A 15,184-nucleotide genomic window follows, 5' to 3' on the forward strand; every position below is an offset into this window, starting at 1 on the left:
CTAACAGAACCATATGGTCTGCCATTGCTGATCTCTTCATCGGATAATGCTAGCTGCTCGGCTTCCATGCTAATCCAATAGATTCAATATCGTGCATCACTACCTCGTTGCATGTATTCTAATCTTTTCATTTAAGCCAGAGACAGCCAGGAAACATGCATTTTCAGTCAGCAGCATACTTCTCTTGGCAGAATATCACCTTCTGGTTGCCTGCTAACCATGGATGAGCTGTTGCTGACAAAGAGATCCACTGCAGATCGCGGTTCAGCAGCATTACACATGTGAAAGGGGCCTTACGGGTTGAAAAAAAACATTTAACACTACAGGGGGGGGGGGGGGTTCAGTTTTAATTTGTTAGTCTAGTGTTTCTAAACCTTCTAATGCATTTAACACTACCAGCTTCCCAAACTAACAATATTGCTGTCTAAGAGTGGCTCTGTTGCCCATCCAGTGTGGATACACACCAATGCAGGAAGTTACTGGGCAGATCACCACGTAAAACTAAAAAAGGCAAAAATGAGCATAATAATGATAATAACAACCACCATAATAATAATGCAGCCCTCCCCAAGTTTACTTGAGTCTGATCCAAATATGTGCACAAGAGTAGCAGCTCTTTGGCTGAGACAAAGCAGCGGGAGCCATTGACTCCCACTGCTGTCGATCAGAGTCAGTAAGGAGGGAGCAGGGCCAAACTACGCACTGGAGCGGCTTCGGAGCGACCATGAGTGCCCGCAAAGCCTGGGGGGCACTCAGGGGATTTGGTGGGGGGGGGGGGGAATACACAGAGCAGGCAAGTATAACAGGTATTTTAATTAAAAAAATAAAACAGCCTTTAGTGTCACTTTAAAGGATTAGTAAGCTGCAATATATGACATTTTTGCTTTGGCGTTTAAATGTTCCTTTAAATTAGGGAAAGAAGGGAAAGCCAAGTCGAAGTTAAAAAGTAAGCAAGCACCAATTTTTTTTTATGACATGTTAATGTGAACATGTAACAAATTTAAAGTAGCTGTTATCCCAGTTTGGCTGCAAATGTCAAAATGCACTTTAAAATTAAAAAAACTAAAATGAAATTCATACAAGCAAAAAAAAAAAAAAAAAAAAAAAAAAAGAAGGGGGGGGGGGGGGGAATGAAGGAAAAACCCACTATAAAATATTTTAAATAAAATTGGAAATCTTCAGTTCTCAAACTGAAAACTGAGCTGTAGCCGTCTAGAAATTGCCATGAAACATAGCTGGATTAGCATCTTTTTCCAAAGAAAAGCCACTCCCATGTTAGTTATTTACCTTACTGTCTTGCAACTACCTCTCAGAAAACTGTCTGCAGAGCAATTTACAGGTGTGCACTGGAGGGAGGGATTCAGGAAAACAAACTGGTCAAACTACAACCATTACATGGGAGGTTATTTATGAAAGGCAAATCCACTTTGCACTAAAAGTCCACTTGGAAGTGCAGTCGCTGTAGATCTGAGGGGAAGATCTTAAACGAGGGGACTCTCTGCTGATTTTATCATCCAATCACGTGCAAGCTACAATGCTGTTTATTTTCCATGTCCCCCTCAGATCTACAGCAAGTGCACTTTCAGGTGTACTTGTAGTGCAAAAGTGGATTTGCCTTTTGTAAATAACCCCATGGTCTCAGATTGCTATGTTGTTGCTCGAGTGGCTGCAGATCAGCTTGAAATAGACACAAATTTAAATGAAAAAAGAAAATCAGGGCTTCACAAGAGTAAACATCAGCTGCTTCTACATTAGACACAAAAAGCAGACAGGGTGTCTCTTGAATCCAAGCAGTAAAAGCACACACCTGCCCACAAGTGAAGCATGTAGCAGCCAGGATTTCCAATGTCTTCAGAAAGTGATGTGCTTGACTCTCTGCAAACTGGGTGAGTCAGGAAGGCTTTCAGTGTGTAAAAGGGCCAATAATTGAGGCAAGTAGAAAATGACCTGTAATTCTGATTGCATTGGTTTAAAACTTTAAAGAGAAATAGTGCATCTAAAGATCAAACAGGTTTTGTTTTCAGTCACTTTGTTCATGCTTTGGATTCAAGAGCAACGTGGAATAGTAATCAGCTGATGACTGCTTAAAGGACAATGTGGGGTCTATGAAAACATACAAGCAAATAGCAAACTGTGTTGATTCAGAAGGAAAAGTAAACAACCAGATGCACAGAAGGGTGTCCTGCCAAATGGTTATGTAGAGGCTTGGGGGTTAAGCGGATATGTGCTAATAAGAACGAAGAGAGGGCGGGATAGAAGCAATGAGCCCATGAAATGGTAGATTCCCACGCTCTAATTTGTTCATTCATGAAGCACTGAGCTAGTCATGTTAGTCCACATGGAAATGGTGAACAGAAGCAAAAGCATTTCAATGTGGCCATCACACCCTGCACAAGACTGATATTATTCTGAGATATAGGAAGATACACAAAAACATTTAATACTCACTGCAGCCAAGCATTTCTGACTGCTAACACACAAGAAAAAAAAATGCTGCAAGGTCAAATTCAGAATCAAATATATTCAAAGTTCTAAAACAGAATACGTTACTTTAGGAAAGCATAAAACTGTAAAAGGCACTAATGAAAAATAATAATTGGATATCGTGGAAAAAAAAACCCCAACATGACAAGTTTTGAGCGGACTGCATCTAATTGCATTTTCAACATGCAATTAAACTTGTAAAGAGCACTGATATGATTTCAAGCAAAACCCGTTAGGATTTCATTTTGTTATTAAGTTTCGGAAGCATCAATAAACACTGGATCTTAAGGGAGTTGTTCTGAAGGCGTGAAAATGAGCATTCAGGGATTTGTGAAGCCAAGCATCTTCAATTGCTTGAAAGGAAGAAAAAGAAAAAAAACAAAAAACAAAACAAAAAAAAAAACCTACATGCAAGTATCTGAAATTATTTTTACTTATCTAATAGGCATTCAGTTCATTCATATGCGGTTAGCTTCTCAAATTACTTGTAGACAAAATGTGAAACATGAAGAGACACCTAACAGACGCTAAACAGGACACCCTAAACATCTATAAAAATAAAAAATAAAGGCTGAGAACAATTAAGTTGTACGTTCTAAAAAAAAAAAAAAAAAAAAAAAAAAGGAGAACATTTAGCGACTCTTCAATGACTTCTACTCCTGTTCTCTCAAATCCAGCACAGACCATATAGAATTCAATCAGGGGAAAACAACCGTGTGGCTTCTAATTCCAAGTTCCTACAACGTAACATTCCAAGTATGATATAATAAAGTTCCAGACTATAGTTTCAAAGCTACAGCAAAGTATGTCATAGGATTACATCTACATTTTCTCATTATTTTTAAACGTTGCATAGTTCCATAATTACATTTAAAAAAAAAAAAAACAACTTTTCTAAGTGCCACTTTAAAGAGAGAAAAAAAAAAAAAAAAAAAAAGGAACTGTTCATTTTAAATAGTGACTAAAAAAGATGGGGAGATTCCAAAAGATGGGTTAGCAGCACTTGGCACTGCATCTACAAAGTTTGAAAGTTTGGTGGCTTTATCAATATAACTACATGGAAGTTACATTTTATTTACCAAGATCAGATTTATTTTTTCCCCATACCAAGATACTGTACCAATCAAGCACACTGCTAATCAAATATAATACAAACTGCAAACCTTCTTTCACATTTAATAAAATAGAAATAAAAAGGGATAAGTATAGATTTAATTAATTAGTATACCATAAAAAAGGGGTTTTCAGAAACTACACATACAGCTCAGGTTGTCTACATAAACTAAATGTTAAATCAGCCTCCTTAGGGTTTACTGTGGGGCACATTTATACGGCACCTTAAAACCTAGAACAGCATTTCTCAACCTTTTCAGCATGGAAATAACTTTCTGGTGTCAGGGAACCCCTGCTAAAAATGCTGATACATTCGTGCGACGGTCAGTGAGAAGAATGCTCCTTACACTTGACAATTTGGAAGAATTACCGTACCCCCCTACAGATAGTTAAAAGATCTACAGTGTCAGTGAGAACTTAAATAGATAGAATGTGCTCAAGGAACCCCTAGCAACATCGGGAGGAACCCTGGTTGAGAAACCCTGACCTAGACAATGCAAACATAAGATAACTACAGTGCATCTGGAGCTGGCAAAAAGCTCTGATTAGATTTGAGAAAAAGAGAAACCTACCTTCTGTTTCTGCCTGGCTCCTATGTTCTTCCAACTTATGGAAAGTGATGCTAGCATAAGCACTCAGTTCCTCTGAGGGGTGAGTGATACCAGGCTGATGAGAGTTACAATGTTCCAGTCCACTCAAATCCTTGACAAGATCCAGGTCAATGTAATTGAGGCCATTATGATGGTGGTCTGACGGCTGCAAAGATTCTCTCCGATCACCTGGCCTCAGCCAAACATTCTCAAAGGAAGCAGAACTGTGTCTTTTTACATCATCTCCAGAAACAGGGCCAGCATTTACCCGGGCTGTAGTAGGGGTAGAAGAAAAGGTTTCTGAGCTATGTCGCCTCCTGCCCTGTGGGTCACCGGCCCTGACAACTTTGGCACTCTGGTTGCGGTTGGGGCTTAGGCTGACTCGGGTAAATGCACTGGGGCCAGAGCCCTGGCCCAGAAGAGAGGAGCAAGACGTTTCAGTTAAGGTTGTATTTCCAGGAGGAGGTGAAGCAGGTAGGTTACCAGGATTCCCACCGATTGACATTTCAGCATAATTACTTTTACAAGGAGAAATTGGCTTGGCAGTGATCCTGGCAGTTGGTAACTGGCTGTAATCTGAACATATGGTACCTTGCTGCATGCTCATATAGTCCCTTGTAATTGGCTTTCCTCGTACAGGTGGGCGACTGCTGCATACGTCAGAAGAGCACACTGTATTTGCAGGTTTACATGACTGTTTATATGATGGCGTACAGGAGGCATAGGAATTTTTGGCCTTCCAGTGCTTAAGATCCATGTTCATATATTCAGATATATTTTCTCTCTGTGGTACAACTCGACTCTGCACATAAGGTGGTGAATGCATGGAAGATATAAAACCCCCAGGGAAGGCCTTCTCACGAAATTCAATGTTGACATATTCACCAGGACTCTTAGGCTCTGGAGGTAAAGCAGGCTCTCGTGCCCTTGGCAAAGTGCTTGCCTTACTACTGCTTTCCAATGATAGCCTTGTGGGCCTCATCAATCTGTTCTTCACCTGAGCACAAGATTCTCCTTTCCTGCAGTGCAGGGTTTCTTGTCCTCCTAGACTATCACTACTTGTGGAGGAAGAAGAAGATTCTTCATTGTATAAAGTATGATCAGAATTACCAGATACCCGTGAATTACTATCTTCGCTTTTCCTGTGAACATGCTTAAAAGACCTTGGCAAAGAGAAGTATGAATAAACAGGTTTGGATGGCTCTTCAACAGAATTGAGAAAGCAGTCAGGTGGTGTGCTTGTAGTGGAGCCACTGGCTGGAGACATGTTTATATAGTCACTACAAGGCAATTTGCCATCATTGCTCTCTATGGACAACTTTGGGTTGGTTCCATTTGTCCAAATTTTACTGTAGGCACAGCTGTCTGGGGAACAGCTACCACTGGGAGACATCATCATATAACCATTGGAATCCATCTGTGAATGGCGTCTTGGATTAATTATCTGCTGTGGAGCAGACACACTCTTAGGACTCATGGGCATATAGTCACTGTTTTTAGTAGGCACAGGGGCAACGCCAGGTGACATAGGCATGTAACCATCATCACTGTGGTTTGGTCTATTTTCCAGGTGGAGGTCCAGGCACTCTTCAGGATATGAATAAGTGGGCACAAAAGCAGAGTGCCTAAATGAAGCGAGGCGCACAGGATAAGAAGGCATCATCTCGGTGTATTCCTCAATTGATGACTGGGATGGGGTCTTCTGGTGGGAAATAGTAGGAGGGGAAGTGCCAGATGAATGCGTCCTCTTCCTGAAAACTTTGTCAAGGTCAGAAGTCTCCTCACCCCTACTTGACTGGCATCTCTGCTGTGTTCCTCTTTGAAGGAGACTGCTAGATTTGCCCATGCTGATGTAATTATTGAGGTCTTCTTCCCGAGCTGGTGGCGTGTGCCCCAAAGAATCTGGCGTTACACTACGAAAAGAGCTTCTGAAATCACAAGGACTTGATCCATATTCGTCAGAAGAGATAAAGCCACCATCACTAGGGGAACCAGATACAGAGGCACTCGATCTTCGAGGACACAAGCAGTCAGAAGTAGAACCATGCCCACTGGTGCTACTAGAGGATAAACTGACTGGACTTGTGGCCGAGGGTGAGCAGCGTGTTGTGGGCATGGGAATGGAGCGACTATGGTTAAGAGGTGGATGAAGTCGAGAACTGCCAGTGCGCCGATGCGACTGAGCCCTGCTTGCACTGGGGCTTACGGGGCTGCCATCCATTGAGGCAGGTCTGGACATTGTGCCCTCTCCATCACTTGAGGCCCGAACTCTGAATGAGGAAGAGCCATGTTTCGCATTTCCTCCAGCAGGAGATGTGGCTGTGACACTCTCGGTGCGGGCTCTCCGATTTAGCCCCACCTGGCTGGGTGGCGGATGGTTGAGGTGATGTCTTCTAAGAGGAACAGAAATTGGATTGGAGCAATTAGATGAAGACTGGCTTTTACTCCTGGGTCGAAACTCATCACTCAGTGCTTTCATAGCTTCTAGGATGGTCTCATGCATATTCTGCGCCACCACAGAGTCATCCACTTGCATCCAGAACTCACCAGCCCCCGTGACAGCAGAGCGACCAACCTCAATGAAGAAGAAGTTCTCTGAATGGCCACATCTCCGGATGTTCATGAGCTGTAGTACCACAGCCGCTGCATCAGAGTTGAGCTTTACCAAACTAATGGTTCGGTGGGTCAGGCACAGTCGGTAGATTCCAACAAGATTTTTAAGCTGTCCCAAACCCTTCGGTTTCATGATCACCTGCCACACTTCCTTAAAGGCCAGGCCAGGAGGGTTGACCTCGCCATAAACGTCTTCCCCGTTTATCCCATCGTGCGTCCCGTTGGAAGCCCCTTCGATGTAATGGTGGTGGTGCGTTTTCCCTCGGTTGTGCAATTCCACCAATGCCTGGTACCATCCTTCCTGTTCTTGTTCACAGTCAGCAGCAATGGCAAAGCACTCGTCTTTAGTGTACAGAGCCACCAGATGTTTGTTCTTTGAATCCGCCCTCTTGTTGATATTAAAGCAGCTCTCGAGTGGAATGGACCTCTTTGGGGCCCCCGACTTATGCCTCCACTTCTTCTCGTTCTCGTAATACTCCAGCCGGGCTAAGCCCGACTCGCTGGCAACCCTGAGCACGAAGAATCTTTTATGCATGCTCTTAGGTTTTCTAAGGTAGCCCACCTTCTTGATGTCAGAGAAGTTGTCCTGAGGCGGAGGGTCTGTAGGGCTGGCCATGGTACCAGAAAAAAAAAAAAAAAAATTAAGAAGTATAAATACTATATCAATCCTATAAATAGTCAAAAAAAAAAAAAAAGGTAGTCCTTGTAAAAAAAAAAAAAAAAAAAAAATCAGGTACGCTATGCAAATTCAGATTATTCAGCACCAAAACAAAATTTAAAAATTGCAGTCCTAAAAAAAAAAAAATAGATATAGAGAGAAATCGTGCTTGTAGGGAGATAGATCCACTGTGCAGAGTTCCATCAGAGAGGAGCTGAGCTTGTCTGCAGGGAGCCCGGTACTGTCATGGTGTGCAGGGGGCAGACGTGGTGTACACACCCGGGCATGTTGCTTGGCATGTGTCTGCAGAGCCCCCCGGTGCTCCAAGTTTGCAAGCACTGCGGTGTCTGTGTGGGCTCAGTCCTGTCCACAATCACTGCCGCCTGTGTACTGTGTCCCCATTCAGTCCCATCGCGTTGCAGAAAGTGGCATCTGATGGGAAGAGGAGGGCAGGTAGCTTGCTGCACTCTCCCACCCCCGGCTGCCAACTGACTTCTCCTCACCCCTCCTCTTCCTCCTGCACTCACTCCGGGATTCACGGACCCTGGCCGGTCAGCCTGCAGCAGCAATGAGAAATGCCCGCCCGGTGAGGAGAAGGTGCTCGCCGCTGCTCCCGGACTTGCCGGAGTTATGTGCCAGGCTTCCTCTCTCTCTCTCCCCCCACCTTTCCTTGCGAAATAAACCAAAACAAGCTGTGTCTGTGTCTGGGTTCCCGGGAGCCCGCACAGCCCCCGCCCCCCTCCACTGCTCCCGCCACCGCCTCCTCCTCAGTCTCCCTCACAGCGACACGTGACCACCGCCACACACACTATACAGTACACTGCATGGAGCTGCCAGCCCTTCAACCTAGCCTGCTAGTCTCCATAATGCTGCAAATCAACGCCCACCGCCCTGTTACCGCTATGGAGCAATGAGAATGCATTGGAGGCGAATGGCGCTCTCTGATTGGCGATGAGCGATTGTCCTTTTTTTTTTTTTTTTTTTTTTAATTAAGTATCCCTCTCCCCGCTCAAGCTTGGTTGAAGGATAGCGTAGTAAAAAGGCGTAGACGCATTGGAGTGCGGTGTTATTTATGAAACGTGAGGCGTCTCGGTGCTGGTTTTCCTCAGTGCAATGTGCTGCTTTCCCTAATAAACTCCCGTTCTCATACAGTATAATAAAGGCTTACTATGTGTTCACACCGAGGTGTTTCTGGATCTATATCATTCTTAGGTAATAGAGGGGTTTGCTGGGCATTTTAGTTCCTGGCAGCCTGTCTGCTCCCTTGGTTGGTATGCAGTGAATGCAGGACGTGGTGCCTCATAAAATGTCCTATATACTCCTGTAGTGAACAGCAGATGTCATATTCCCTTCTTAGTATACATCAGAGGGTGGCTTCACCCCACCTGATTAAAAACTGCACTCCACCCAGCTAATAACTGTCCCTGTAGGATAATTCAGAAATATTTAATAGTCCATGGAGTCCAGCGTCGTGTTCCATGCAGCCCTGAGCTTCATACTGCAGTTCTCCGGGGCCACAGGTCTTCCTTGAAGCTCGAGCTCCTCTTCTTCTATGCTGCTATCTTAAAACCCCCTGTTTGCACATTCACAGAGGCACCACAGGTCTCTTCCATGTATTCGTAACCTTACAGTGTCTGTGAATGAACAAGATCCCATGCATGCGCAGCTCTTCCGGGCCACAAAGGTCTTCCTTGTAGCCCTGAGCTCCTCATCTTCTATGCCGCCATCTTGAAACTCGTGTTTGCACATTCACAGAGGCGCCACAGGTCTCTGCCATGTATTGGGGACTTGATAGTGTCTGTGAATGCAGGAGATCCCATGCATGCGCAGACATACCGCAGCTCTTCCGGGCCGCAAGGGTCTTCCTTGCAGCCCTGAGCTCCTCATCTTCTATGCCGTCATCTTGAAACTCGTGTTTGCACATTCAGAGAGGCGCCACAGGGATTCCATGCCTGCGCAGACGTACCGCAGCTCTTCCAGGCCACAAAGGTCTGCGGCGTGTCTCAAAATCGCAGGATTAACTGTGCAATAATTCAGAAATATATACTAGTCTATGGAGTCCAGCATCGTCTTCTATGCTGCCATCTTGAAACTCCTGTTTGCACATTCACAGAGGTGCCATAGGTATCTGCCATGTATTGGGGACCTTGTGGTGTCTGTGAATGCACAAGATCCTATGCATGCGCAGATCTACCCTGGCTCTTACAGGCCACAAAGGTCTTCCTTGCAGCCCTGAGCTCTTTGTCTTCTATGCCGCCATCTTGAAACTCCTATTTGCACATTCACAGAGGCACCACAGGTATCTGCAATGTATTCAGAAACGTATGATGTATGTGAATGCACAAGATCCCACACATGCGCTCACATACCACAGGTCTGGCACACCACAAAGGTCTGTGGCGTGTCTGCACATACATGCATGAAATCTTTCCAAAATGAAGGCAATATTTGTAGTCACCAGAACTAGTGCCCCATTAGGAAGATTCCCCCTCTGTTGCTGCTTTGATGACCACTCAAATTTGGGATTTTCTTTCACTTTCAGGGATAATGGTCACCAGGACAAATAGAGAGAGTGGATCTCTACAAATCTGACAGGGGTAGTCTCTCTCCACTCTATAAAAAAAAAAAAAAAATGTCCATTTTCATCCAGTCATCATACCCTGATCTCATCTTTGCAAACACATGCACAATCATCCAACACAGTCAAAATTATAAGAACGATTCTGCCTAGGTGAAACATATTAGGCATAGTCTATTTGTATTGATCTTTGCATAGAACAAGAGGTGGTTATGTGTATGACATGATAAAGGAAAATTTAGTCCCCATTCACACCAGAAGAGGCAGTGCAGTGCGCTCTTACAATGCATCACTATGTTTACCTTAACTTTATTGAAATATCACAAAATGAAGACTTTATACACTGCAGCGCCATGTGATAAGGTGTAGTGTGTCACAAAGCACTGTGCTACATAAAAATGCATCCTGTCCTACTTTTTTTGAGCGCACACCAACACACGGAGCACGTTGGTGTGAACCAAAATATTGAGATATAAGACAACTTGCCATGTCTATGCGTTGGGACTGTGTGGTCAATTCTGCCAAATTGAAAATTTTTATTCATCTTCAATATAAATCTGGAAAAGTTTACCTTGTTTTTCCACACTTTCACCCGAGAACACGCCTTTCAAAAAGCAAAGAAAATGGCAGTTATGCGTATGATATGATGAAGGGAATTTCAGTTCCCATTCACACAAGTGGAGGCAGGGCAGTGTACATTTACAAAGCATCACTATGGGGGTTATTTACAAAAGGCAAATCCACTTTGCACTACAAGTGCAGTGGGAAGTGCAGTCGCTGTAGATCTGAGGGGGACATACAAGGAAGATAAAAACAGCATTTTACCTTTTTACCTTGCACATGATTGGATGATAAAATCAGCAGAGCTTCCCCCCTCATTTCAAATCTACCCCTCAGATTTACAGCAACTGCACTTCCAAGTGCACTTGTAGTGCAAAGTGGATTTGCCTTTCGTAATTAACCCATGTTTACTTTTTTTAACTTTACCGAAATGTCACAAAATTACAACTTTATACACCACAGCACCATGTGATAAGGTGTAGTGCATTGCAAAGCACTGTGCTGCATAAAAATGCATCTTGTCCTACTTTTATTGAGCGCACACCAACTCATACAGCAAATTGGTGTGAACCAAAATATTAGGACATAGGAAAGATTGCCTTGTCTATGTGTTGGGACTGTGTGGCCAATGCTGCCCAACACATCCCAACACATATGGTGTGAATGGGCCCTGACATATTCTATACATTCTCAATATAAATCTAGAAAAGTTGACCTTGTTTCTGCACTTTCACTGGAGAACATGCCTTTCAAGAAGCAAAGAAAGTGTACTTTAATCTATGTGTGTCAACGTCTGTTTAGGAATGTAAGCATGACTTTTGTACTAAAAAAAATATTTCTACATTGTGTAAGCTTAAGAAACAAATTGAATGCAAAGGAACATGCTTTCACAGTGACACGTCCCCCTCCAAGTACATGGAAAACCAGTCTGAACACTTATTGCACAATACATTGTAAATGACAAATGAAAAAAAGGTCCATTCACTATTTCACCGAAGCTATGAATGGGTAGATCAACAGACATTTTCCAAGGGTTTGCAGCATTTTCAATGAAATCATTATTACGTTTCATAAAGTGTGGGCAGAAACAGACTCATCTTTTACTTACATCTGCCACAGTTTGAAAATGAAAATTAGAATGAGATTCCTGTAACATTAGAATGTATGGAAATGGATTGATTATATAAGGCCGTGTTCACACAGATGCTAGAAATTTTGTTTCAGAGCTCTTGCTTCCCCTCTGAAAAGCGATTTGTGGTGGATTGGTTTTCAGAGGCCTTTAACAGGCAGTGAAAAGGTGATATGTGTTTTAACAGTGAAAATGCTGACGCACCACAACCATGTGCATTGCCCCATTAACTTAAATAGGTCACGTTCTGTGGCAGTACTGCCAGCCAAATGCAACATGATGTTTCATTTTTGGCATGCCCATTAGCATGTGTACAGCCCTAAAAGTCTGCTTGTCTTGTTCAGTTGGGTGGTCGGGGGCAGTAAAAAAAAAAAAAAAGCCCTTAAGATGATAGGAGAAGTAATGAGAGTTGATGGGCTCGTAGCATCTGGTAGCATTCAGGGAATTAGGAACACAACTTTTAGCACCAATGTAAACTGAGCCCTCATAAAAATTTATTTATTTTTTTTAAACAAGACAAGCTTTAGATACACCCGAGCTTTCAGATGATCTGTAGTGCTTTTTGTAGGGCCCACATTTTACTTAAGCTGAAAATGCTTTGTTGATTTTTCACTACTCAAACACATCTTGTAAAATTAATAATGTCTTTGTGTAATGGCAGCTTTAGTGTTTACAAATCCTTTTCTATAGGATACCTCCATGGAATAAGCGTCCATTGAAAAATCACTGTGAAAAACAAGGTCTGTGATATAACAACAAACGCAATGCTGCCATCTCTTGGCCACTTTGATATTACACACTGCTTTCTCAGTAGATAGCATAAAGAATGTGTAATGTTCTCTACTGTATATACTTGGCACCAATGGCCTTATTTCTCAAGCTTAGAGGAAAAAATTGATTTCACTTTGCCAGAGTTTGCTGAAGTCTCATTATACTTTGATCGTTACTTTTAGTGTAAGTGGTACTAAACTCAAAACCGAAAATGTAATATATTGCAGCTTACCAATCATTAGATGTGGTGGCTGCATTGTTTTTTGTTTTGTTTTTTTTTATTTAGGCCTTTTCCTCTCTGTTTTTGCCTAGTGATCTGGCCAGTAATACACCTCCTGTATTAAAGTGGAGTTCCACCCAAAAATGGAACTTCCACTTTTTGGATTCCTCCCCCCCTCCGGTGTCACATTTGGCACCTTTCAGGGGAGAGGAGAGAGCAGATACCTGTCTAATACAGGTATTTGCTCCCACTTCCTGGCATAGATCACTGCGGTGATTGTGGTGACCTACGCCACTTCCGCTGCCTACCCCGTCCTCCCCCGCTGTATTCTGTGAGACACGGAATACAGCAGGGACCTGGGAGGACGCGCAGCGCGGCTCACGCATGCGCAGTAGGGAACCAGGAAGTGAAACCGCACGGCTTCACTTCCTTATTCCCTTACCGAGGATGGCGGCGACAGCAGCCGAGAGCCGAAGGACGGATCGGCTTCGGCTGCCGACACCACGGGCTTCCTGGACAGGTAAGTGTCCATATATTAAAAGTCAGCAGCTTCAGTATTTGTAGCTGCTGGCTTTTAATATTTTTTTTCCAGCAAAACTCCTCTTTAAAGTGCCTCCACTTTGGAAAAATTGGAGGCACTGGAACAGTCATGCAACACTGTACCCATATGAACTTTTTATCATTTTTTTTCACACAAATAGAGCTTTCCTTTGGTGGTATTTAATCACCACTGGGTTTTTTATTTTTTGATAAACAAACGCAAAAAGGGCGAAAATATTGAAAAAATACATTTTTTCATAGTTTGTTATAAAATTTTGCAAACAGGTAATTATTCTCCTTCACTGATGAGGTTGCACTGATGGGTACAGATAGGCCACACTGATAGGCACTGATGAGGCGGCACTGATGCGCACTGATTAGGAGGCACTGATGAGGCTGAACTGATAGGTGGCACTGATAGGCGGCACTAAAGGGCACTGAGAGGTGGCACTGATAGGCAGCACTGATGGGCACTGATAGGCGGCACTAAAAGGCACTGAGAGGTGGCACTGATAGGAGGCACTGATAAGTGACACTGATGATAAGGCACTGATGGGCACTGGTTGGCAGTACTGATGGGCACTGACAGGTGGCACTGGTGGGCACTGATTAGCAGTACTGATGGGCACAGATTAGCAGCACTGGTGGGCACTGATTAGCAGCACTGGACAGCAATGTGGGGAACTTTGTCCCTGTAACAGAACCAGTTAACAACTTTCTACTTTTCTCCTCACGCTGTCAGCACATAATTGTGAAGTGGAAGGAAAATAATAAATGGTTTTACATTTTTTTTACAAATAAATATCTGAAAAGTGTGCTGTGAATTTGAATTCAGCCTCCTTTACTCTGATACCCCTAACTAAAATCTAGTGGAATCAATTGCCTTCAGAAGTCACCTGATTAGTAAAGAGAGTTCATCTGTGTGTAATTTAATCTCAGTATAAATACAGCTGTTCTATGAAGCCCTCAGATGTTTGTTAGAGAACTTTAGTGAACAAACAGCATCATGAAGGCCAAGGAACTCACCAGACAGGTCAGTGATAAAGTTGTGGAGAAGTTTAAAGCAGGGTTAGGTTAAAAAAAATCCCAATTTTGAACATCTCACGGAGTACTGTTTAAGCCATCATCCGAAAATGTAAAGAGTATAGCACAACTGCAAACTCCAAAATCCTGATTATAAGAAAAAAGAACAGGATTTGGTACAACATTTGGAAAATTATAAAAAAAAAAAAAAGTGGTAAAAAAGCATCAGAAGTTCTATAAGAATAAACTCGCATTTTTGGGTGGCTACACATATAGATGGCAGAAAGGGTTTAATAGTAGAAGAGGGAAACCATTTAGCCAGAACCCTAATCAAGATACGCCAATGTACAGATCTGATTCTGATCTTTCTATATCTTCCTCTGTTTCTTCCCAGAGATTGAACAGTATGGCACAGTATGGTATCGAACAGTATGGCACACAAAGAAGCAACCAGAAGGGGACATGCACGTAAACGTGGTAATGGTGGTGGGTATGACACACGGGGTGGAACAAACGAAAAACGCATTGTCTCACCTCATGCACCCCCTCCAGGATCACAACATGTGGGAAATATGGGGACACCGTTAATTGTACGTGTTGAATCAGTGATGGGCACAACATTAATGTCTATGTTTGGGGATGAAAGCACTGCTAACCCAAGCACATATAAAGAACAAGGAGCAACCCCTAAAGCCAACCAAACCAAGCCAAATGCCAACTCAGGTGGTTCTCCTTTAGGCCTAGCTCATATGCCACAGACTCCTATGACACCGACACGAATGGGGAAGATAGACCCATTCATGATCAAACAGATGCAGAATGATCAGGACTAGATGTAGTCAACCTATCCTCCTACCCGTTGTCCCAAACTAAAACTGAGGTACTTAAGTTGGGCCTAAGTTTA

At 43.2% G+C, this 15,184-nt stretch overlaps 1 protein-coding gene across 1 annotated transcript in view; it reads right to left on the bottom strand.

Annotated features, from left to right (window-relative positions):
- IRS1 (insulin receptor substrate 1) overlaps positions 1-8,992 on the bottom strand; it is an 80,793-nt gene extending 71,801 nt beyond the window's left edge. Inside the window, exon 1 of the mRNA XM_073625974.1 lies at positions 4,170-8,992. Coding sequence (XP_073482075.1) covers positions 4,170-7,416 — 3,247 coding nt within the window. The 5' untranslated portion in view covers positions 7,417-8,992. The remainder of the gene's footprint in view (positions 1-4,169) is intronic.
- Between the last annotated feature and the right edge of the window lie 6,192 nt (positions 8,993-15,184).

The sequence above is a fragment of the Aquarana catesbeiana genome, linkage group LG04, assembly GCF_042186555.1.
Source record: "Aquarana catesbeiana isolate 2022-GZ linkage group LG04, ASM4218655v1, whole genome shotgun sequence".
Taxonomy (NCBI): domain Eukaryota; kingdom Metazoa; phylum Chordata; class Amphibia; order Anura; family Ranidae; genus Aquarana; species Aquarana catesbeiana.